The sequence below is a fragment of the Hyperoodon ampullatus genome (genome assembly GCF_949752795.1).
Source record: "Hyperoodon ampullatus genome assembly, chromosome: 4".
NCBI lineage: Eukaryota > Metazoa > Chordata > Mammalia > Artiodactyla > Ziphiidae > Hyperoodon > Hyperoodon ampullatus.
This window is the reverse complement of record NC_136917.1, coordinates 30,404,433-30,430,548: the sequence shown is the minus strand read 5'-3', so window position 1 is coordinate 30,430,548 and position 26,116 is coordinate 30,404,433. Positions and strand designations below refer to the sequence as shown.

The window sequence follows — 26,116 nt, the reverse complement described above, 5'->3', positions numbered from 1 at the left end:
GAAAAATCTGATTTTCCTTTACTTGCACTCTCATTTCAATATTATTGAGATTATATATGTATTTAAATCACATATATTAACACATAAGTAATACACATATATGAATTTTAAATACATTATATACGTCTGTATATTTATAACTATATGTATGATTATATTATATAATATTAATAATTATATAATGGCTGTATATTTATAATTATGTATAAAATACAATTATGTATAAAATACATTTATGTATAATTATGTATAATTTATAAATATTATATATGAAATTTATATATAATATATATTTATATATTATATAATATAAATTTTATATATTATAATGTGAATAATTATATATGTCTGTATATTTACAATTATATGTATAATTATATAATATATAATTATATGTTCATATATTACATATAATTATAAATGAGGAAACCAGGCAGATGTTATAATTGGTTCAAAAGAGAACACAAAGAACATACATATATATAAAGTAATAATATTATGTGTTATGTATACATTGTGAATATTGTATACATTATATGTGTGCTATGTATATGTGTACATTATATACATTGTACACATTATATGTATGATGTAATACACATACACGTCTGTTCTTTGCGTTCTCTTGTGAACCAGTTATAACATCTGCTGCTTCCCTCACTGATTAATGAGCAGAATAAAATCCTTGACATATGCTTATTTTTTATCTGTGAGTCATGATTTTATCTTTTTAGTTTGCATAGCTACTGAGGGGCAGAGCTGGCATTTAAACCCAGGCAGTCAGGCTCCCAAACCCCCACCCTTAAACCCCAAACTTTATCAAATGAGTTAATACCCGTGTACGTGTTTAGCTCACAGTAAGTACTCAACATACAGTGCCGTCTAGTATTGCTAAGAAGCAGACATTCTGTCTGACCAGAACCTGCATACAACATGCAGACTCTCACCGTTTTGGAAGTGGAGGGAATGGATGACAGTACGATCCCTGAGGTCTCAGACTGGGAGCTGGGTTTGGTCTTCCTGGTCATGCATCTTCTGTATTCTTCCCGTACCTGAAGGTGGAGACACATCATGGGGAGATGAATCACTCTTAGATGCAGGGGCATGTGTGGGCAAAGGCATGAGCCCTGGAAGGAGGGGGACTGGGAGGGCAGCAGCTACATACCTGGCGGTTGAGCAGACAATGAATGAGAAAGATGAAGGCTCCTTGCAGGCTGTTGATGATGGTGAACAAGTAAGCCATGATATTGGCCATGGGTCCAATCTGGAAAATGCCCAACACCCAGGAACACCCCAAGATGAAGATCTGGGCAAAAGCTTTGAATGTCAGTAACCTGGAGGGGAAGATTTGCAGAGGATGATGTTCTAGGAGGTGGCTGTTGTCCTCATGGGCCACCACTCTCCCAGGTTTAGCCTGAGGCTGCCACCATGTGACCTGTTACCTGGGTGAGAATAAACGTGGAACAGAGGCTCCAAGCCTAGAGGTAGGAAAATCAATTCCTACAGACATTGAAAAGGCAGTTGGCCTACAGATACACATGGACACAAAGATGTGTGGACACATGTATTTAATGCAATATTGTCTGTAGTAATAAAAGACTAGAAGGTACTATTTACAATAGACAAGACATGGAAACAACCTAAATGTCCATCAACAGATAAAGAAGATGTGGTTTGTGTGTGTATATATATATATATATATATATATATATATATATATATATACACACACATATATATATCACATATATATTGTATATATATGTATATATGCGTGTATATATGTGCACATTTCTATGTATATGTATTTATACACACACACAATAGAATATTTACTCAACCATTAAAAAGAATGAAATAATGCCATTTTTATCATACTAAGTATGATAAAGTATGTAAGTCAGAAAGAGAAAGACAAATACCATATGATATCACTTACGTGTGGAATCTAAAATATGACACAAATGAACTTACCTACAAAACAGAAACAGACTCAGACATAGAGAACAGACATGTGGTTGCCAAAGCGGGGGACGGGGGGAGGATTAGCAGATGCAAACTATTATATATAGAATGGATAAACAACAAGGTCCTACTGTATAGCACAGGGAACTATATTCAATATCCTGTGATAAACCACAATGTAAAAGAATATGAAAAAAATATATATATATACAACTAAGTCACTTTGCTGTACAGCAGAAATTAACACAACATTGTAAATCAACCATACATCGATAAAAAAAAGTTTTAAAGGCTAGAAGGACCTACCTGTCCAAGAATTTGGGACACATTAAGTGAACCGTGAAGCCATCATATGAAATACTATGAAACCTTCCTTTTTATTGGAGGCAAAACTCACATACCGTAAGATTAACCATTTTGGCCACTGAAAGTGTGCAACTCAGTGGCATTGAGCACATTCACAACGTATAAACATCATCACCATCCAGTTCCAAGACATTTTTATCACCCCAAAAAGAAACTATGTACCTATCAAGCAGCCATTCCCTATTTACTTATCCCCCAACTAAAACAACCCAAATGTCCATCAACAGATGAATGGGTGCACACAATGTGGTCCATCCATATAGTGGAATATTATTCAGTCATAAAAAGTAATGAAGCAGGGGGCTTCCCTGGTGGCGCAGTGGTTGAGAGTCCGCCTGCCGATGCAGGGGACGTGGGTTCGTGCCCCGGTCCAGGAAGATCCCACATGCCACGGAGTGGCTGGGCCCGTGAGCCATGGCCGCTGAGCCTGTGTGTCCGGAGCCTGTGCTCCGCAACAGGAGAGGCCACAACAGTGAGAGGCCCACATACCACAAAAATACACAAAAAAGCAAAAAAAAAGTAATGAAGCACTGACGCTCGCTACAACGTGGATGAACGTTGAAAACATGTTGCTCAGTGAGAGAAGCCAGACACAAAAGGCCACATAGTGTATGATTCAACTGATGAGAAATGTCCAGAATAGACAAATCTATAGATATAAAGAGTAGATTATAAAAACATTTTTTAAATGAGATGAGAGTCACAATGTACCAGAGTGGATAAGGATACAGGCTCTGGGTCAGACTGCCCACAAATAAATTCTGACTGATCCATTCACTAACTTTATGGTATTTGTAAGTTACTTAACTTCATTGTGCCTTAGTTTCCTCAAACTGATATAGAGATAATAATACAATACCTATACAGAGATATTGCTTGCTCTACAGATTAAATAATGAGATGGGAAGACACTAAGAGTGCTTAGAACAGTGTCTGGCACAAAATAAATATTTTCATTAGTTGTTTTTTGTTTGTTTGTTTGTTTTTATTTTTTGGCCATGCCATGTGGCTTGCAGGATCTTAGTTCCCCAATCAGGAATGGAACCCGTGCCCCCTGCAATGGAAGCATAGAATCCTAACCACTGGACCGCCAGGGAATTCCCTTTTGTTAGTTGTTTTTAACCTTAAGTATTGATATGATGTAAGGTACATAATATGTGGAAAACACAAAGTACAGAATAATACGTACAGTATCCTATCATTTATGTAATGGATATATAAGTATAGAATATTCTGGAAGGAAGGTCAACTTAAGTGATAATGGTTGCTTAGGGTAGGAGGGATCTGGGGACCCAGGGGGTCAGGGGAGAGATAGAGAATGACTTTATATGTGTTCCCTTTTTCACTACTTAATTTTTCTTACCATTGTATGTATTAACTTTGTTTCAACTTTTTGCACTAACTTTTAAAAAATAACTTTAAAAAATATTCAAGAGGAGTGAGGGATTGGACACTGACAGGAAAATAAGTAAAGGATGTCATCAGTTTATTGTTGATAAAAGCTAGACAATGTCTGGTTTTAGTAGGTTCTTAAAATGAACTTTAGTTGAATGATGAAGTTAAGAAAACAAATGGCCTATAAGAATATGAAAAAGTCCCACATCTGTAAGATAAAATATATATATATGAAACTAAAATAATGAGATTGTAAATTTCATATATTAATTCAGGAAAACAATAAAAATGATAAACACTAGTGTTGGCAAAGCTGCAGGTAAACAAGCACTATTGTAAATGGAAACATGTTCTGGAAAACGATTTGCAATATATACTAACAGTGTTACAATCCAACCTACTCTGACTCAGGCAATTTCATGCCTATTATTGTATTTTTTTGAATTTTATTTATTTTTTTATACAGCAGGTTCTTATTTGTTATCTATTTTATACACATCAGTGTATACATGTCAATCCCAATCTCCCAATTCATCCCACCACCATCCCACCCCCACACTTTCTACCCTTGGTGTCCATATGTTTGTGCTCTACATCTGTGTCTCTATTTCTGCCTTGCAAACTGGTTCATCTGTACCATTTTTCTAGATTCCATTATATATGCGTTAATATACGATATTTGTTTTTCTCTTTCTGACTTACTTCACTCTGTATGACAGTCTCTAGGTCCATCCACGTCTCTACAAATTACCCAGTTTCATTCCTTTTTATGGCTGAGTAATATTTCATTGTATATATGTACCACATCTTCTTTATCCATTCATCTGTCGATGGACATTTAGGTTGCTTCCGTGACCTGGCTATTGTAAATAGTGCTGCAATGAACATTGGGGTGCATGATTCTTTTTGAATTATGGTTTTCTCTGGGTATATGCCCAGTAGTGGGATTGCTGGGTCATATGGTAATTCTATTTTTAGTTTTGTAAGGGACCTCCATACTGTTCTCCATACTATTATTGTATTTCATAACAACAGATGTGTAAGAAGATTTGCCTACAAGGGTATTTCAAGATAGGATTGTTTATAATAGTAAAAAAAAAAGAAAGAAAGGAAAAAAAAAGAAACAACTTAAATGTCCATAAATAAGGGATGATTTGAATAAATTGTGCTAGGTCTTTACACTGAAACACTATATATTAAAAAAAGATATTGTCAACAATTTCTAATTAAATAGAAAAATATTCATTACATGTTGTTAAGAGAAAAATGGTTAGACAAATAAAATTGTATGATTCTGGTTTTGTAAATATGTACATATAAGTATGCACAGTAGAAGAATTAGAGAATATATTAATAGTTCTAATACAGGAAACACTCACTCCTCCTAGGAACTGTACTGAATGCTTCATAAGCCACATGAAATGGGCAGTGTTAGCATCCCCATTCTACAGATGAGGAAACTGAGTTTCAGAGATGTTATGTAACTTGCCTAAGGTCACACAGCTTTTAAGTGGCAGTGCTGAGGTTTGAGACAGTCTGATCTAGACACTGTGCTATTCCATTTGGGGCACAGGACCAGGCTTACAAAAGGTACTCAATGAACATTTGGGGAAAGAAGGAAAGGAGACTAGAAGAGGAGGGGAAAGGAAGGATGGACTGTACCTGGTGTCTTTGAGCTTGGAGACTTCAGAACTGACGCTAGAAATCTTCTGCCTCAGGATCCACAGTGTCCCAGTCAGGAGGATGGAATTGATCTACAGAGTCAAGCAGAAGGGATGGAGAGATTGGATATACAAAAGGATAATGACCAGACCATCTATAAAAATAGAACTCTGACCCACAGTCTACAGTAACCACTGTAGGAAGCCACACAATAACTGACCCCAAATGACCAGGACTTGACTAATAATTGACAGCCTCCCTCATTTCTGCCCCTACTTCCTATTTAGGGCCAAAAGGAGAAAGCCAGTATGTAACCCTAACCAATCCCATAGAATGCCTTGCTTTTAGTTAGCCTACCCATAGGATCCCCATGCCTACAGCCTCCAAGCAGGGCACACATGAAACATTCCCTTTTTTCCTCTATAAAGCTTTCCCACTCATCTGCCTGCTTTTTAGTCTCTGACCAATGCAAGCAATTTGACAATGCAAGTGGTTGACTCCCTTACCATAGCAATCTCCTAATAAACAGCCTTTGCTTGCTCTTGGTTTATTTCCACTGGATGCATCTGGGAAGTTAGTATCAAGACCAGTGCCCCATCATGGGTTGAATTGTGTCCTCCCACACACAAAAAATAAGACATGTTGAAGCCCTAACCCCCAAGACCTCAGAATGCTACCGTATTTGGATATAGGGTCTTTACAGAGATGATCAACTTAAAATGAAATCATTAGGGTGGGCCCTAATCCAATATGACTGGTGTCCTTATAAAAAGGGGAAATTTGGACATAGAGACAGACATGCACAGAGGGAAGACAATGTGAAGAGATACAGGGAGAAGACAGACATCTGCGAGCCAAGGAATGCCTGAGACTACCAGAATTTGGAGAGTAGACTGGAACAGATTCTTCCCTAGAGCCTTCAGATGGAGCATGGCCTGCTGACCCCTTGATTTCAGACTTCTAGCCTCCAGAACTGTGAGTCAATAAAATTCAGTTGTTCTAAGCTACGCAGCTTATGATACTTTGTTATGGCAGCCCTAGGAAACTAATACATGGACCCCCAAAACCTGATAGAAGTAAGCAAAACCCCTCTGGAGGAATAAAACCTCAAGAATTCCCAAGATTTAGATCAGTCAAATATGAGCTCACAATTAACAATTACAAATGACTCAAGGAAACAAGCCACCATGAGTGAGAGTCAGAAGACTCTCATCTTGCAGGACTGTAGAATCTAGATTGGAGGCAAGGAAGCAAGGAGAGGGTACTCAACCTCCCCAGTCTTCCCAGAGAGTAGAATGGTGGCTCCCAGGGGATGGGGAGATGTTGGTCTAAGGGTACAAAATTTCAGTTATGCAAGGTAAGTTCTAGAGACGTAATGTACAACATGGTGACTTCTGTTACAATACTGTATTATATACTTGAAATTTGCTAGAAGGGTAGCTCTTACTGGTTCTCACAACAAAGAAAGAAAAGGGAAAAAATGGTAAGTATGTGAGGTGATGGATTTGTTAATTAGGTTGATTGTGGTGATCATTTCACAGTGTATACATACGTCAAAACATCAAGTTGCACACCTTAAATATATATAGTTTTTGTCGATTAAACCCCCATAAAACTTTTTTTAAATCTCCATGGGGCTTCCCTGGTGGCACAGTGGTTAAGAATCCGCCTGCCAATGCAGGGGACACAGGAGCCCTTGTCCAGGAAAATCCCACATGCCGCGGAGCAACTAAGCCCATGCTCCACAACTACAGAGCCTGTGCTCTAGAGCCCGTGAGCCACAACTACTGAGCCCGCGTGCCACAACTACTGAAGCCCGTGAGCCTAGAGCCCGTGCTCTGAAACATGAGAAGCCACCGCAATGAGAAGCTCATGCACCACAACGAAGAGTAGCCCTCGCTCGCCACAACTAAAGAAAGCCTGCATGCAGCAGCAAAGACCCAACACAGCAATAAATAAATAAATAAATAAATAAATAAATAAAAAATCTTCAGGCTTCCCTTTGCCTCTTTCCCACCATTTCCCTATCCAACCCTCTGCCCCCTGCCACCAACCAATTGCTCTTAATTTCTTCTACCTTTTCTCTTATTCAACATCTGTACTCAGAAGAGATCAATAGACCCATTCTTACTGAAACACAAAGGATTGATAAGACTGTGGTCCCTTCCAGGGGATTTGTATGCTGGCATTAAAAAAAATATATTACAGGACTTCCCTGTTGGCGCAGTGGTTGAGAGTCTGCCTGCTAATGCAGGGGACACGGGTTCGTGCCCCAGTCCGGGAAGATCCCACATGCCGCGGAGCGGCTGGGCCCGTGAGCCATGGTCGCTGAGCCTGCGCGTCCGGAGCCTGTGCTCCGCAACGGGAGAGGCCACAAGAGTGAGAGGCCCGCGTACCGCAAAAAAAAAAAAAAAAAAAATTACAAATCAAAGAAATTACATTCTAACTTGGAAATCTCAGGGATCAAGGATCAGAATGGAGCACGTGTTTGAGGAATAAGTGACCAGAGCTTTGCAACATCCACTGGCACTTCTTGATCCGTTGGGTCTCCTTGATCCTCCTCCAAAACACACTGCAACAAGCAATCAGCTTACCACTATAATTGTGCACACTGGCCCCAGAAAACTCCAGATAAACCCTGTTTCTGTATTCAGCCAGCAGCTATGGAGAAAAACAAGAGTCAGTGATTGTCTCAGAGTTCTGACCCTAAAATTACTCACACCCTGCCAGATATGCTAATGAGAGAGAATATTGGGAGATGAGACTGACATGAAAATTTTCATGATGGACCAGGTCACATTTCAGTTTTCCTCTTTCAGACCTTCTTCCTGGGTGAATGTTCCTGAAATATTCACTTAATGCTTTGTGTAGAGCTCATTTCTCAATTCGTAACCTCTGTAACCCCTTTATCCAGAACTCTCCACTAGTATACCTTGTCATTCAAATCTCAGCTCGAACGTCACCTCCTCTGAAAAGCCACTACCCTGGTCCTTTCCTAACAGCTTGCTGCTTTTTTTTATAGCACCTATCATAAATTATCTTGTTCAGTTGTTTATTTATTGTAAATTGTCCATCTTCCCCTACTAGACTATGAGCTGCAAGAGAATTTGGACTTTGAACGTTTTATTCATCTCTGAATACCCAGCACTCAGTGCAAATCCTGTCATGGATGAGGCATTCCAAAATTATTTGTTAATAGGAATGAAGCAATAAAGGGAGGGAGGGAAGGAGGGAAGGGAGAAAAAGAAGGAAGAAGGGAGGGAGGAAGGGAGGAAGGGAAAGGAAGGAGGGAGGGAGAATTAATTTCCTTTTTCCATCATGCCTCTAGTAGATATTTGCTGTTTTCACCACCTGACAACTATTCTGCCATGTTTTGTAACAGCACCCCAATATTCCTTTAGCAGAAGTGTGCCTTCCCCAGCAAGAGAAGGAAAATAATCAAGTTTGGCCAACCAGATATTCTCTCCCTGGAATGTAAGTCACCAGTGGTAGAGTGATCAAAAGGCAAGAAAATGTTTGCATCATGAGAAAATGCTGCCCATATCCTTTCAAGGATAAATACTTCAGTAAATACGGGCCAATTTCCTCATTAGCATCTGCATTTCTGCCTGAGGGCATCAGACTAAAAGCTTTAGAAAATTCGTTCCCCCAGGGAGCAGCCCTCAACCAGTGGCTGATGGGAGGTAGCTGGATAAATATGCCAGCTCCCTCACCTCGTGGGTGGGATAACTGTGGTATGTGCCCTACACAGTCCCCCAGAGGTGCCTACTGGGATTGAGCCCCAGTTACCTACAGCAGGACCTGCTCAGGAATGCACCCTGTATTTCCTCCTTCTCTTCCTTGTCTCACTTCCCCACTCCCTAGTGTCTCCTGAGATCATTTCAAATCCTTGCCAATGCTACTCCTTTCTTCCAAAACTTTCTGTAGTTCCTACTACCTAGAAGGTATTCACCAAATTCCATGCCCCCCCCCCAAATTCCTCTTCTTCCAATCCAATCCATCTATTTTCCAAATACAGCTTGAGCTCTCCCTTAGGCAAGATTTGTCCTCACTTACGTGTACATTTCAGTAGAGCTTTCAAGGCTCATTCAAAATCTACCTCCTCCAGGAAGGCTTCCATGAACTTTCCAGCTCCCATATGCCCTCATCCTTCTCTGGTCTGTGTCAGGGCTTATACTACCCACACCAATATCAGGCACTTCATCATGGTGGCCTTGCATTGTCACCACTATCTCCTGACAAGATAGTCAGACCTCACAGACATAAAAAACAAACTTATGGTTTCCAAAGGTGAAAAGAGGAGAGGGATAAATTTGGAATTTGGGATTAATAGATACACACTACTATATATAAAATAGATAAACAACAAGGACCTATTGCATAGCATAGGGAACTATATTCAATATCTTGTAATAACCTATAATGAAAAGAATCTGAAAAAGAATATATGTATATATTGTTACGTATAACTGAATCAGTTTGCTGTACACCTGAATCATTGTAAATCAATTATATTTCAAAAAACATAAATAAATGAATATTTTTTTAAAAGGCAGTCAGACCTGAACTCAACTTGGACACTTACTAGATATGTGACCCTGGGCAAATCCTGCAACTGTGCTGAGCCTCAGTTTCTTCTGTAGCTACCATTTATTAAGCTGTTGCTTTAGTCACTGTTGGTCTTGGGGCCGCCATGTACCGCAGCACAGGTTGTGCACTGCACAAAGCTAGAGGCCAGTATTAACACTGTAGTATCATTGAATGGTGTTGCTGTATGCTGTGGAAACATAGGAATTTTGTGGAGAAATACTAGAGATAATATATATTTGTAAAGCATACAGGATTTAGATTATGAAGGGCACTCCTTTAACATGAATTCGATTCCCTCACCCCTTATCTCATGACCTCACCTGAAGTATAAGCCATCAGCATGCAGGGAGGAAACCTAGGCACTTAATCCCTCAAACACAGCTCAGCAAAGTGCTTATAGCACCAGGGTGATAAACACGGGCCCTGGGATTGGAAAGACCCAGATTCAAGTCCTCACCTTGCTACTTTTTCACTGTGTGATAGTGAGAAAGTCTTTTCACCCTTCTGAGGCTCACTTTCCTCATCTGTAAATTACAATAACAAGGTCCATCCTAGGATGAAATGAAGTAACTCACTGAATTACAGTCTCTACCCTATCCACATACTACTTGTCCTGTCACTTACCTAATTTTTTCCCTCAAAATTGACTCAACTTTTTACTTATACGGTGGAATCATGTCTATACAAAGGAATCATGTCTGTGAAATCATGAGTTTGATATGCCAGCAATTTTTTTCTAATGCCCTACAAAATAAATACAAAAATATTGTTTAATTAGGGCTTACTAGCATACTACCTAAAATCTTCTCACATAGAATCATGTGATAAACCTACCTCACTTTATTTTTTTATTTTTATTTATTTATATTTTTTGCGGTATGCGGGCCTCTCACTGTTGTGGCCTCTCCCGTTGCGGAGCACAGGCTCCGGATGTGCAGGCTCAGCGGCCATGGCTCACGGGCCTAGCCGCTCCGCGGCACATGGGATCTTCCCGGACCAGGGCCCGAACCCGTGTCCCCTGCATCGGCAGGCGGACTCTCAACCACTGCGCCACCAGGGAAGCCCCTTACCTCACTTTAAAACAGTCCATGGCAATAATGATGGTGGTAAAAATAACATATATAATGCTTTACACTGTGCCCAACACTGTATAAATGTTTTGCAAATAATAACTCACTTAACACTCACAACAACACTATGATACAGGCATTGTCATTAGCTTGCATTTAATAGATAATGAAATGAAAGCATACAGAGTTTAAGTAACTTGCTCAAGGTAACACGGTGGTAGAGCAAGGATTCAGACCCAAGGAAGTTGGCTCCAGAGTCCACGAATTGAAACCTGTGCCATCAAGTTCATTGTTCACATTGCCATCATCCACTGATACTATAGTGCAAACAATGGCTCCTGGATTTGTGCAATGCACAACCTGTGCTACTGTATATGGCAGCCCTGAGACCAACAGTACATAAAGTAAGAGCTCAATAAATGGGAGTCACAACTACTGCTCCTGTTATTGCTCTTCTTGAGTTCATATAATTATCATCATGGGATAAATAATAATAATAATAATAATTTTCAGGGAGAGAGAAGGATGTCACTTACCGATTATACATCCCATAACCTTGTGGTTGTATGATGGCGGACACAGCCACCACCAGTGCCGGGAGCCCATAGCCAAAGGCACAGAGATACCGCATCTTGATGTTTCGAGAGCTGAAGTAATTCACCACTTTCAGGTTCCTGGCCATAAGGAAGAGCATCACAGCCTCCACCAGCATCCAGAAGAAGCAAGCGAGGAAAAGGTAGTGCAGAAAGCCCGCGATGATGGCGCAGCCCACCTGCAGGGAAGAATCAGGCATGTTCAGGATCCCCTACTCCAGAGAGCAGGTTCAGCGGAAGAGGGCAAAGGAGAAGCTACTTTGATTGGAGATCCCCAAACACGGCCCCTTCATTCATTCCACAAGTACTTATTCTTCACCAAGGTGGCTCCATCATTTTGGTAGGGTAAACAATCATCCAGCTTTGCCTGGTTTTCTCAGGACGTATAACTTTCAGTGCTAAAACTGGGAGAGTTTGGGGGGAAACAGATATATGATCACCCTTCTTTAGGGGATGGTTGAAGATATGGGGGAGGGGAAGGGGTCCACAAACTACAGCCATGGGTTGGCTGCCTGTTTTGTAAATAACATTTCATTGACATACAGCCACCCCCATTTATGTATTCTCTATGGCTGTTTTCACACTAAAACAGAAGAGCTGAATAGTCACAGCAGAGACCATAGTATCTGCAAAGCCAAAAATATTTATATCTTCCACTTTACAGGAAAAGTTTGCCCACCCCTGGTCACGCGATGAGAGTGAGGTGTGCTACTAGCCTTTAGTTCTCAAGGGGTCTGGAAAGCGGAACATCCCACAGTGAGAGGGGTAGTTCTGCATCAAGAATGATCACCCCACCTGAAATGTCAGTAGCGCTCCCTTTGGAAAAACCCTGAGAGCCTACTGTTTCTGGCACAGTTACTGGGGGTAAATTGGCTAAAAGTTCTTGTTCTCATGGGGCACATGGTCTCGTGGGGGAGGTAGATACACAATAAGTAAAATAACCCCAAAAATCAATATGGTTTCAAATAGGTGCTGAGAAAGGAAGCAAAATAGAGGAATAAGAAGTAGAATTTCTCAGCTGTGGATGCAACTAGAGATTATCATACTAAGTGAAGTAAGTCAGAAAGAGAAAGGCAAATACCATATGTTATCACTTATATGTGGAATCTAAAATATGGCACAAATTAACCTATCTACGAAACAGAAACAGACTCATAGACATAGAGAACAGACTTGTGGTTGCCAAGGGGGAAGGGGGGAGGAAGAGGGATGGACTAGGAGTTTGGGGTTGGTAGATACAAACTATTACAGATAGAATGGATAAACAACAAGGTCCTACTGTATAGCACAGGGAACTCTGTTGAATATACTGTGATAAACCATAATGGAAAAGAATATAAAAAAGAATGTATATATGTGTATAACTGAGTCACTTTGCAATACAGCAGAGATTGGCACAACATTGTAAATCAGCTATATTTCAATTAAAAAAAAGAATTTCTCCACTGTAGCATTACTGATATTTGTAACACTACTGCCAGATTATTTTCTGCTGGGGGCAGGGGGGCGGCTGTCCTGTGCATTGTAAGGTGTTTAGCAGCATCCCTGGCCTCCACCCATTAGCTGCCAGCAGCATCCCCTCCCAGGGGTGACAACTAACAACGTCTCCAGATATTGCCAGGTGTTCCCTGAATGAGGATGGAATCATCCCATGTGAGCATTAATGGCTTAAAGAGTAGTAGGAGGGACCACTACAATATATAACATGATCAGGGAAATGATTTTAAACTGAGACCTATCACAAGAAGGAGTCAACTAGGTGAGAAGCTGGGGGACGAGTATTGAAAGAGGGCACAGCACATGCAAAGGTCCTGAGGTGGGAACTAGCATAGAGGGAGTTAGGTAAGGATGAGCAGAGGCAGATTTGGAGATGATGGGGCTGGATGGGGACACAGCCTGAAGGATATGAGACCTGATTGTCGGTCTTGTCTACACCGGTGAGGAAGAGAATCTTGGCCAAGAAGAGGCACACACAGAGGTGCAGGTGGAGGTAGGTGTTGTGGTTTTGGATGGTACGACACATCAGGAAGGTGATGATGGCCACGGTGAGACACACCAAAGAGATGATCATGCCCACGTGGCTAATGATGTACAAAGTGAACTCCATCTGTCAGGAAAGAGATAACTGTTGGTCTCAGAGAAGGACAAACATACCCCGCCCCCAGGCAGGAAAACGAATTATCCAGACTCCTGGCTTGGGTATATAGAGCTTGGAGGCCTTTTCTCCCTCTGACACTCAGCGTGAACTAGATATTGTTCATCATCATCCTTTGGCATCCATCAGCACCCATTCTCACCCCTGTCCTATGCCCTGTTCTGCGAGGGCAGGACATTTACAAATGACATTTCCCACAATCTCTTGGGGTTAAGGCCCTGAATGTCATTTAGGTTCTCCACTGAAATGTATGCATGAAGGTTTTGAAAGGCAGGATGGAGGCAGATACCAGCTTTCTGCAGACAGGAGTGAGCTGTGGCTGGACTCCCCCTTCCGACTATCCAATCTTTAATCTTTAATTTCGTGGATGTGGGGTGAAATGACAGCTTCAATCTTTGACCTCTGGATTATGGCTGCAGAGGGGTGATCTTGAAGCCAAAATCCAAATGGCAGCCCCCTGACTTCAAGTCCTCCATCCCTTCCTGTGATTCTGTGAGCATCCAAGTCCCTGTATTAAATACTTTTCTGCTTGAAATACCTTGAATGGTTCCTGTTTCCTGCTCTGAACCAGGACTGATAATAGGTGTTCAGAGATGCCCCCAACTTCTGGGAGTAGCAATGACAAGTTGAGTCCTTCTCTATGCCATAATTTGTAATTAATTTTAAGTTTATTTGGGTGCTTCCTGTGTGTTAAAGATATGCCAGGCACCATCTCATGAACTCTTCTCTATGATATTGTGATGTAGAGGTTAAGATAACTGACTACAGTTTTAGCTGTTTGAGCTTGGGCAAGATGCTTAACTGCTCTGTGTCTCAGTTTCCTCATCTGTTAAAAAGAGGATACTAACAGTAACTACCTTATGGAATCGTTCTAGGAGGATTCAATGAAAATACTTAAAGTACTCACAACAGTGCAGGAAACATGTATGATATAAGTGTTAATTTTCATCATACTTTTTTCTTTTTTTTTAATGAAATGTTGGTGCTTTTTATTTTTTGTTTTTATTTTTGGTTTTTGGCTGCACCTCGTGGGATCTTAGTTCCCTGACCAGAGATTGAACCCAGGCCATGGTAGTGAAAAATGCCAAGTCCTAACCAGTGGACCGCCTGGGAGCTCTCACATCATCATTTTTTACTTGTTCTCATTTATTTATTTATTTATTTAGGCTGCATTAGGTCTTTGTTTTTGCACGTGGGCTTTCTCTAGTGGCGGTGAGTGGGGGTTACTCTTCGTTGCAGTGCGCAGGCTTCTCATTGTGGTGGCTTCTTGTTGCAGAGCATGGCCTCCAGGCATGCGGGTTTCAGTAGTTATGGCACACGGGCTCTAGAGCACAAGCTCAGTAGTTGTGGCACACAGGCTTAGTTGCTCCACGGCATGTAGGATCTTCCTGGACCAGGGCTCAAACCCATGTCCCCTACATTGGCAGGCGGATTCTTAACCACTCTGGCACCAGGGGAAGTCCTTCTTGTTCTCATTTTTAAGGTGAAAGAACTGGGCTCAGCTCAGAGAGGTTGAGTGACTTGCCCATGGAAACACAGCTAGGAAGTGATAGAGATGGGGTTTGAAACTAGACTAGTCTTGCTCTGGATCCAATACTCTTAAGTTCTAAGCCTTACATTCCTCTAAATAACATTTAGGACCTCCCTGACAAGGAATAGAACCTCCTACCTGGTAATATAGACAAGGATACTCACCACAGCACCAATGTCTATTCTCTCTACCGAATCTAACCCCTCACCAAGGCTTATTTCAGGTTCCATCTCCTCCCTGATCTATCCCCAGTTCCCACTGACACAACTCTCAGTTCCTACAGCACAAATTCTTACACCATTTACAGGCAGACCTCAGAGATATTGGAGGTTCAATTCCAGACCACCACAATAAAGCAAATATTGGCAATAAAGTGAGTCACATGAATTATTATCCCCAGTGCTTATAAAAGTTATGCTTACACTACACCATATTCTACTAAGTGTACAATAGCATATGTCAAAAAATGTACATACCTTAATTTAAAAATATTTTACTGCTAAAAAATGCTACCATCATATGAACCTTCAGTAGGTCATATTCTTTTTCCTGGTGGAAGGTTTGAAATATTGTGAGAATTACCAAAATATGATGCAGAACATGAAGTGAGCAAATGCTGCTTGAAAAATGGCGCCAATAGACTTGCTCAATGCACACAGGGTTGCCAAATCCTTCAATTTGTTAAAAAAAAAAAAAGTATCTGCAAAGTGCAATAAAACGAGGTATGCCTGTAGATGATTCTGTAGAAAGAGACTTCTGGACTCAGACCATCCTGGGTTCAAATCCCAACTCCACTAATTACTGGCTTCATGACTAGACTGGCTGCTGAGCTCCAGTCTCCCATCCTGCAAAATGGGTCTAAAAACACTTAAAACAAATGGTTCAGGGCTTCCCTGGTGGTACAGTGATTAAGAATCCGCCTGCCGGGCTTCCCTGGTGGCACAGTGGTTGAGAGTCCACCTGCTGATGCAGGGGACGCAGGTTCGTGCCCCGGTCTGGGAGGATCCCACATGCCGCAGAGCGGCTGGGCCCGTGAGCCATGGCCACTGAGCCTGCGCGTCCGGAGCCTGTGCTCCGCAACGGGAGAGGCCACAAGAGTGAGAGGCCCGCGTACCGCAAAAAAAAAAAAAAAAAAAAGAATCCGCCTGCCAATGCAGGGACACGAGTTCGAGCCCTGGTCCGGGAAGGTCCCACAGGCTGCAGAGTAGCTAAGTCCATGTGCCACAACTACTGAGCCTGTGCGCCTAGAGCCCGTGCTCCTCCACAAGAGAAGCCACCGCAATGAGAAGCCCGCACACCGCAACGAAGAGTAGCCCCCGCCCGCCGCAACTAGAGGAAGCCCGTGCGCAGCAATGAAGACCCAACGCAGCCAAAAATAAATAAATAAAAATTTAAAAATAATAAGAAAATAAAAAATAAATAAAGGGTCCAGCCCATAGGAGGTGCTCAGTAAGTGGGGTCCATGATTGTCATCATGCCTGCACCTGTTTAGGGTCATTTATCATTTTATATACGAGTGTCATGGCTTCCCAAACAGACCATGAATTCTCTAAGGGCAGAAGTATGGCACACACCCCTTCTATCCCCCATAACCCCTTCCCACAACACCCAGTGCCATGAGAGGCATACCATGGATGTTTAGTCAGTATTTTCCCATTGGATCTGGGGAGCTAGAGTACAGAGCATCAGTACTGACCGTGAGCTCCCCAGCAGCCATGATGATGGCCAAGTTCACCATTCGATTACAGCTGCAGCCAGTGTGCGTCTCAGAAACTTCAAGGATCGCACAGCCAGACGGTGTCCATCTACCTCCTTCAACATCTGTGTTCCAGGAAACGCAGATGGGACTCTCAAAATTCTGCTTTGGCTGAAAATTCAAAGGCTTTGGTTACCTGAGAATCCCTCTATTCAAGAATCCATTCAGGATTCAACTTGATCAACCTCAAGAAGATGTGGGTATGTTCTGTAGGGAAGGGAGAAAAATGCTGATATTTCAATGTGCAGTCATGAAAAGAAATGTCTTAGGTGCCAGACCTGTCTCTACCACTAACTTGGTCATAGCTAATGTAAATATCCGTGTAAATGTTCCTGCATCAACATGACTTAATCTAACCTAAACCTTGCCCATTGATGAATGGGAAAATGACACATAGAAATAGGAGAGCTCATTTTTCTAGTGGTGGATTTGGGGAAGTGGCTTGAGTTATCAGAAATTGTGGACACTTGCTGCTTTAATGGGTCCCCATCAAATATGAGAGTTAAGCTCACTTGAGAATGGGGAATTCTCAGAATGCAGATGGGGGTCCAATGGAAACCTCTGCACAAACCTCAATGTTCTCCAGGGTGTAGGTGACTGGTTTAGAGAACCCATCTTTCTTCTTTCCTGTTATGATGCCCCCAACAATGCGAGAATTCAACTTCAACTTCCTCTTGGAGTTGGCCAAGGGCATCTGAGGGTCTTGGAAGAAGCGCTCATCCAAAACGGACTCCATACCCGCAAAGGAGACAAAAGCCACCCCGTTGATCCCTGCAATTTCCCCCAAAAGCAAAAAAAAAGGGGGGGGGGAATCATTTGCTCAGTAGTTATTATAGATGACCCATTCCATCCACACACATACACACTTTCTTATCCCATGCATCTCTGCACCACTGGCTTGCTCTGAGAATTGAAACACCAGTGGACTTCCAGGTAGGTGAGCCTCACCAGAACCTTTAAAAAAAAAAAATCTCGAAGTGCTATCACCTGGAAAAAAATCTTGGCTACATTTAAAAATAAATTTGAATTTGTGTTTTTAAGGGACAATTCAACTCAGCAGTGGGAAATAAGTTCCCCTCCCACATTTATGGTTATTCTTGTTCAGTCTCTCTGGTGGGCATCCGCTTTCAGTGTTGGTGGTCTCCAGGGATGTGTCCTAGCCTGTTCCTTGTGCCCTCCAGACAGCATATAGATCAGGAAGTTATGAACAATGACCTACAAGCTAATCTGGCCATTGCCTTTTTTTTGTAAATAAAAGTTTCATTGCAACACAGCCTCACCCATTCATTTACATATTGCTTATGAATGCTTTTGCACTATGACGGGAGAGCTGAATCGTTACAACAGATTGTATTGTTCTCAAAGCCTAAAATATTTACTAACCATGCTTTACGGGAAAGGTTTGCCAATCCCTGATACAGATTAGCTCTGTCTGCTGGAAATATCGTATAAGCCACATATGCAATTTTACATTTTCCAGTAGCCACATTTCAGAACAGTAAAAAAAAAAAAAAGGTCATTTTAATTGTGTATTAACTCAATACCTACAAAATATTACCATTTCAACATGTAGTCAATATAAACAATTATTAATAAGATATTTTACATCCTTCATCTTTGGCACCAAGACTTTGAAATCCAGTATGTATGTCACCCTCACAGCCTAACCACACTTGAAATGCCAATAACAAAACATGACCAATGGCTGCTGGATTGGACAGGAAATGTCTTGACACTCCTGTACTGTGAGATTATTTTTTTTAATTAATATTTTATTGGAGTATAGTGGATTTACAATACTGTGTTAGTTTCTGCTGTACAGCAAAGTGAACCAAACATACATATACACATATCCACTCTCTTCTAGACTCCATTCCCAGAGATTATTTATTTAATGTCTGACTTCCCTAGCAGATGGAAAACTCCCTGAGGGCATGGGCTATTTCTGCCTCTACCATCATTTTTTTTTTTTTTTGGCCACGCCTTGCGGCATGTGGGATCTTAGTTCCCCGACCAGGGACTGAACCCGTGCCCCCTGCATTGGGAGTGTGGAGCCTTAACCACTGGACCATCAGGGAAGTCCCCCTCTACCATCATTGATTTCCTCACTTCTTGGCACAGGTCTTGGCACCTAGGAGGTGATCAATAAATATTTGCTAAAGAAATTAAAATTAAAAACAAAATAAATACATGCACCCCAATGTTCATTACAGCACTGTCTACAATAGCCAAGACATGGAAGCAACTTAAATGTCCATCGACAGATGAATGGATAAAGAAGATGTGGTGCATATACACAATGGAATACTACTCAGCCATAAAAAAGAATGAAATAATGCCATTTGCAGAAACATGGATGGACCTGGAAATTATCATACTAAGTGAAGTAAGTCAGACAGTGAAAGACAAATATCATATGATATTGCTTATAGGCAGAATCTAAAAAGCAGTGATACAAATGAACTTATTTACAAAACAGAAACAGACTCACAGACTTAGAGAACGAACTTATGGTTACCGGGGTGGGGGGAAGTGTGGGGAGGGATAGATTGGGAGTTTGGGATTGACATGAACACACTGCTATATTTAGAATAGATAACCAACAAGGGACTGTTAGAAAAAACTTTTTTAAGTTAAAAAAGGTTTAAAAGGTAATAAATAAATAAATAAATATTTGCTGCTTGAATGCACAATAACCACCCTCTCTGATTCTCAGGAGTGGGTCTGTACCTGTGGATTCAGATTCTTCGATCGTGGAGCACCAAATCTTCATCTTGTCCCCTTTTGCTTTCAAATTAAAGGCCTCATTCTCTTCAGTGCATCCTTTGTTGATAACTTTGGTCTCAATGTCTAAAAGGGAGAAAGGGAGAATTTACAGGAGGTCACCCAGAAAGTGGGTCTGGAATTTGGTTTCTGGCCAAGAAAGGGACGCATCCCTGGTTGCAAGAAGAAAGGACAGACAGAACGATTGGTCATGGGAAAGATCCTGAGGCCCTTGATGAATGACAGGAGGATGGTAGCACCAAATAAATGAGAAACCCAATTGTAATTCTAGGAGTGAGCGCTCACATCCTTAGGGGGATGCATCAGGGAAAGATGGGCTTGAAGTCAACAATGATGGAAAGCAGCAGAGTCATGGCCCTCTGACTACTCCAAATTTAGACAGGTTTTTCAAAGCCAAAGGAAATTGAAAGAGTCTGGAGCATGCCCAGCATAGTGGACAAGAAGGGTTCAGGTTCCACAGTCACTAACTAGGAGGCCTAGCTCCCCCACTCACCAGCTGTGTAAACTTGACCAATGACTTAACACAATGCCAGGCACTCGATAAATGGGAGATGTTGTTACAATAATTGGACTTGCTTTGCTGTACGTTCAGAGGTTGGAAACAGCTGGGGAAATGGTATATGGGAAAGCCATGCAGAATCACGTTGCCAAAGTCACCCGTCTAAATCAGCCCCTAGGTGTGACCTTGACACGAAGGATATGTCCTACCTAAGTAGTCCGTCTGAATAGTCTGACTGACATTCGCTGAGGGTTTCAGAAAAGCTGCCAAAGTGGTGCTTTCCACGCTCTCCAGTAAGACTGTGGCCAGGGTAGATGTCTTCTCTTTGGTGAAGTTGGACCATGTGGATGTTTGTTCAATCACAGAGGCAAAGCTCTCAGCCGTACTCTGCAAGGAAAGGTGTGTTTGCGTGCGCTCTCTCTCTCTCTCTCTCTCTTATCAATGAAACAGCAGCTGTTCCCTCTCTCATCAAGAGAAGGGGTTGACAGTCTAGGATAATGAAGACTGTGAAAGGACATTCACTCAGCCTCCATTTCCTGATTCAAGAAGCCCCACTGGGAATGCAAATTGGTGTCGCCTTCATGGCATGCAGTAAGTCAGCACTTGTCATGGCATAAATTGCACATACCCTTTTGACTCAGCAATTTCCCTTCCAGGAATCCCTCCTGCAAGAAATACTTAAAAATTGTGCAAGGATCTTGTCTAATGATGTTCATTTCAGTGTGGTTTGTGATAGCAAGAATTCAGAAAACCTGAATGTCCAACTGATTGGTTAAATAAAAGATGATAAAATCAAATCATGGGATAGTATACAGCTGTTAATAAAAGAATGACTTAGTATATCTATGTATATTAACAAGCAGAAAGGTCCATGAGCTACGATTAAGTAAAGCAAATTACAGAATCACATGTTATATTATCTCCTTTTGTTTAAAAAGAACAAGTACTTTAAAATTTTGTATTTATGGTATTTATGTTTCTGGCACTAATTGAGATTTTAAAATAAATATAATTAATACTTATTATGAGCCAAGTATTAAGTGCCTTATATATACTAATTTATTTAATTTTATGAAGATACTTATGAAATAGAAGCTATTATTATTTCCATTTTGGATGAGAAAACAAAGATACATATCTAGTAGGTGACAGAACCAAGATTTGAACTTTGGCAGTCTGGTATCAGAGGTGGAATCCTTAATCACTGCTCTAAACCACTCATAGTAGGTACTCAATGTGTGCTTCAATGTGTGTGTGTGTGTGTGTGTGTGTGTTATACAAGCATTCACAAAGTAAAAAAGGTATGGAAAAATATGCATCTAAATGTTAACATTGGTTATGCCTAAGGAATAGAGTTAAGGAAAGACTAGCAATAATAATATTAATATTAATGCTGATACTGTTCCCTTGATTATTGATTACTGTCAATAAACTGACTATAAAAATGTAATCCCATCAAAAAAATATGAAGAGAATTCACAAGCTAACAACCTCATAAATGAAGGGAAGAAATTAGTTGAATCCAATCCAATGGTGAAGGAAATTAACTGAAATCTTAGCAGGGAAACCAATTTCTATGTATCCAAATTTGATGATAAGAAGATGAGAAGAATTTCAATAAAAACTGGATCAGAGTGAAACTTGAGAGATGTTTGGGAAAAACAGGATGCGCTGAGTTTTATAACCATATCCCAAATGAAAGGCATGAGTTTGGGGTCCCTCCCCGCCGACAGAGCAGAAAAATCTCAGCTAGAATCATCCTGAAAAACTGTGGTTCTCAATTCTGTGGCTGATGAAATCTCATCAAAATCCCCTTTGACATTAAATCTATTCTTCTTAGCTAGGAAGTTTATTTTATATCCTCAGGAAAGAAAAAAAATAGCAAGCAAGCTAAAACTCCATAGTGGTAATATTTTTGTGTTAATTTTAGAAGATTTTGTAATCTTTGGCATAATTTGGAAATCTGTTGTTTAAAGGGCTGGAACAATTTGACACATTAGAGAAGGAGACTAATTAACCACATGATTTCATGGCAAAAAGCAATTAGACGTGATTTTAATATGAACAATTTAAGAGAACATGGCTGTTGATACACCATATTACACATTTTTTAAAAACTCTGAATTATTATATTTATGCACGTGACTGAGTGGATTTATGAATCCCTTAAGGGCATAGTGACCTTGCCTTTTAGGTTTGTAAATCTTCCTCATTAAGTACTTAAAATCTGGGGAGAAATGAGAATATTTGTAAACATGGTAGAAAATGTTTGAGGGAATTTAAATAAATTTGTTGAAAGGGTTCATTGTTTATACAAATTTAATCTGAAAACCCTATGAATAAGTGTACACTTCATGAATAAATATGTTATACTAATAAATTAATTTAAAATTCACCAGAATACAAATGAAAGTGTTATTCTTATTTTCATACAGACTTATAAATGAAATAACAACATCCATAAGTTACAACTTAAAGTCTTAAGAGAAACTATTTTTTTAAATCTGCAATTGTAATGACATAGTCATCCCCCTCCTAGGTATTTACCCTAGAGAAATGAAAATTCAAGTACACACACACACACACACACACACAGATAAATGTTTATAGTAGGTCTACTGATAATTGCCAAAAGCTGGGGTGGGGATGGAGAAATGAAGAGATCTTGGTCAAGTGGAAACAACTCCAATATCCTTCAAAGATGAGTGGATAAACAAACTGTGGTCCATCCAGAAAATGGGACACTACTCAGCCATAAAAAGGAGTGAAGCACTGACACAGGCTACAATGTGGATGAAGCTTGAAAATATGGTGCTCAGTGAAAGAAGCTAGACTCAAAGGGCCACTTATTGTGTGACTCCATTTACAAAACACTCTTGAAAAGACAAAACTATAATGACAGAGAACAGATCAGGGATTCACAGGAGCTAATGGTGGAGGGAGTGAATATCTGACTATAAAGAGGAAGTCCAGGGCTTCCCTGGCAGTCCAGTGGTTAAGACTCTGTACTTCCACTGCAGGGGGCAGGGGTTCGATCCCTGGTCAAGGAACTAAGATCCCACATGCCCCGCTACACAGCCAAAACGTTAAAAAAAAAAAAAAAAAAAGAGGAAGCCCAGTGGAGTTGGTGGGGGTGGGGGGAGGAGAGGAGGGTCAGGGGAGAGGGATGGAACTGTTCTGTTGTCTGACTGTGGTGGTAGTTACACAAACCTACTCAGGTAATAAAACTCACAAAACTGTACAGAAAAGGGCAATATCCCTGCATGTTAATTTTTCAGACCTTACAACTGGAGTAGATTAAATGTTAACTCACAACCCATTCATGATAAAGAGGATTTTGCGCACCCGAAGTGTGCCCTCAATATGTTTGAAACTCGAAACATGATTATGAAGACTTCTTTGTTACCTTCAGAGAGACGACGGTGGTTTTGTTTTTACAGACATCATCCAGAATGCTGAGGGTGGCATTCATCAGTGCACAAAAGGAAACCTGTATCCCAGAGGGAAGAGCATTTGTGAGCATCGATCAAGTGTGCAATGTACAAACTGGGCCATCCAGCCCACCACATGGGATGGTCCTGAATTCCTGAGGTGTCACAAGTCTCTAGAATTCTCAGGGAGATAAAAACTCACCTTTTGATCAGAATTGGAATCATAGCATCTTTCTCTTCGATAAATAAGAAAAGAAAACATCAACCAACAGCAAAACTATTGAGTGGGGTGAAAAGACCAGTGGTCTAAGTGGAATATAATTCAGCCATGAAAAGGACTGAAGCACTGACACAGCTACAACACTGACAGACCTTGAAAGCACGATGCTTAGTGAGAGAAGCCAGACACAAAATGATACATAGTGTGTGATTCCATTTATACGAAATATCCAGAATAGGTAAATCAATGGAGATAGAAATTAGATTACTGTTTATTGGGGGCTGATGCCAGGGGGGGATACAGAGTAACTGTCAGTGGGTACATAGGGTTCTTTCTGGGGGTGATGAAAATGTTTTGGAGATAGAGGTGATGGTTGCACACCATTGTGAGTGTACTAAATGTCTCTGAATTGTACACTTTAAAAATGGTGAATTTTATGTGTATTTCACAATTTAAAAAAAAACAACAGTGAACCAAAGTGCATGGGAATTCCAAAGCTAATTTACAAACTCATATTTAATATAGTGACATCAATACCTGAAGATGCTTCTGGAGTCTTTACTTACTAGAATGACTTCATTAGAGAATCAAGACATCCAAATTCCTCTGCCTGGCCTGGAGGCTGTGTATCACCCATCCCATATCACACAGATGCAGCACATACACCTTCACTAATAGTGAGACTCCAATACCATTTCTTCTTTTAGTAAACAAATCCCCAAGTTTTAGATAGACAAATGTCCTTCCTTTCCAGCTGTCCCTGAAGCTATGTGTAAGCAAAAGTGATACTGGGTCATACTCTTAAAGGGAAGGACTGTGTCTTTCACTTCCCATTCTCTTCTGCCCACAGCTGGAATGCAGACTTGATGTCAGGAGCTGGAGCAGCCATTCTGGACTAAAATGAGGGAGACTTGTGTTGGTGATGGCAGAGTATTATGAAGCCGTCATGTCAGCTCTCAGCAGCTTATACTCAGACTGTTACAAAGAGATAAATAAATTTATATCTGGTCTAGGCCACCGTATTTTTTGACTTTGTTAAAGCGCAAAACAACATTCTACCTAAGTGCCTTCTGGGAAAACTTCAAGAACTAGGAACCTTCAAAAATACTTACATATTCAGGCTCCACTGCTGCTCCCACTTGGCACAGCTGGACCCACTCATTGTTGGGTAACACATCTTCTTTACACTTGAAGGGAACCCCTAAGAAGAAAAAACAAAAACAACCAAATCAAACTTAACCACAGCAAGGTATGATTAAAAGGCAAGTCTGATTCCTTCACCCTCTGCTTGAAATCCATCCACTGTCATATTATACAACAGTGGAAATGAACAAACTACAGCTACATGCTACGTCAGCAACTCTGAGAAGCATGATAGTAGGTGAAAAAAGCTAATCAGAAAAGACTATACATAATATGATACCACTGTTATAAAACTCCAAAGCAAACCAAACTAAGCAAGGAATGTTTAGAGGGGGAATATTTTAAGTAGGGGAATTACAAAGTTCCATGTGGTTCCCTCTGGGGAGGGGTCAGGGATACGGAGTAAGGAAGAAGCATGTAGGAAATGCAATGGCATTGATGATGTTCTAGTTCTTATGCTACCAAGGGCCTCAGATATACTCATCTTATTATTATACTTCATTGCCTCCATATAAATTATCTATACTTTTAATATATCAAATAATCCATAATTTTAAAAATATAAACCTTTCAAACTTCCCCATGGATTGATGCTTCAAAAATAATTTATCAAATGAGTGATTAATGAATGATTAAATGAACAGAAAAAGAGAGAATATGTGGACGAGGTTAAAAAAGAAGAGGGTACAGAGGTTGGGAAAAGTGAGGATTCTGCAACCAAAGCAAGACACAGATTCCATTGCCAAGACATGCAAGGAGATTATTACTTTTGCAACTGAAGTTGCCATATTTCCAGGAGACTTCTGGATTGGGATGAAAGCCCACCATGCAGCCACAGCTGTAGGAGCCCAGGGTATTGGTGCAGACAGAATTTGGGCCACAGGGTGATGGATCCTGGAGGCATTCATCAATATCTGCGGAGAACTCAAGAATATCCAACAACTCAGAGGAGTAAG

The 26,116-nt window shown here is 40.7% G+C and overlaps 1 protein-coding gene across 1 annotated transcript in view; it reads right to left on the bottom strand.

The window, feature by feature from the left end:
- The window catches only part of ADGRE1 (adhesion G protein-coupled receptor E1), a gene marked incomplete at both ends in the record, with an annotated part of 48,290 nt that overhangs the window by 2,285 nt on the left and 19,889 nt on the right, over positions 1–26,116 (bottom strand). The window contains 13 exons of the mRNA XM_079701477.1: positions 948–1,052; positions 1,166–1,334; positions 5,389–5,480; positions 7,983–8,049; positions 11,585–11,820; positions 13,554–13,748; positions 17,024–17,194; positions 17,655–17,854; positions 19,814–19,933; positions 20,576–20,753; positions 23,773–23,856; positions 25,130–25,218; positions 25,928–26,074. Of these exons, the coding sequence (XP_079557603.1) occupies positions 948–1,052; positions 1,166–1,334; positions 5,389–5,480; positions 7,983–8,049; positions 11,585–11,820; positions 13,554–13,748; positions 17,024–17,194; positions 17,655–17,854; positions 19,814–19,933; positions 20,576–20,753; positions 23,773–23,856; positions 25,130–25,218; positions 25,928–26,074 (1,853 nt within the window). The remainder of the gene's footprint in view (positions 1–947; positions 1,053–1,165; positions 1,335–5,388; positions 5,481–7,982; positions 8,050–11,584; positions 11,821–13,553; positions 13,749–17,023; positions 17,195–17,654; positions 17,855–19,813; positions 19,934–20,575; positions 20,754–23,772; positions 23,857–25,129; positions 25,219–25,927; positions 26,075–26,116) is intronic.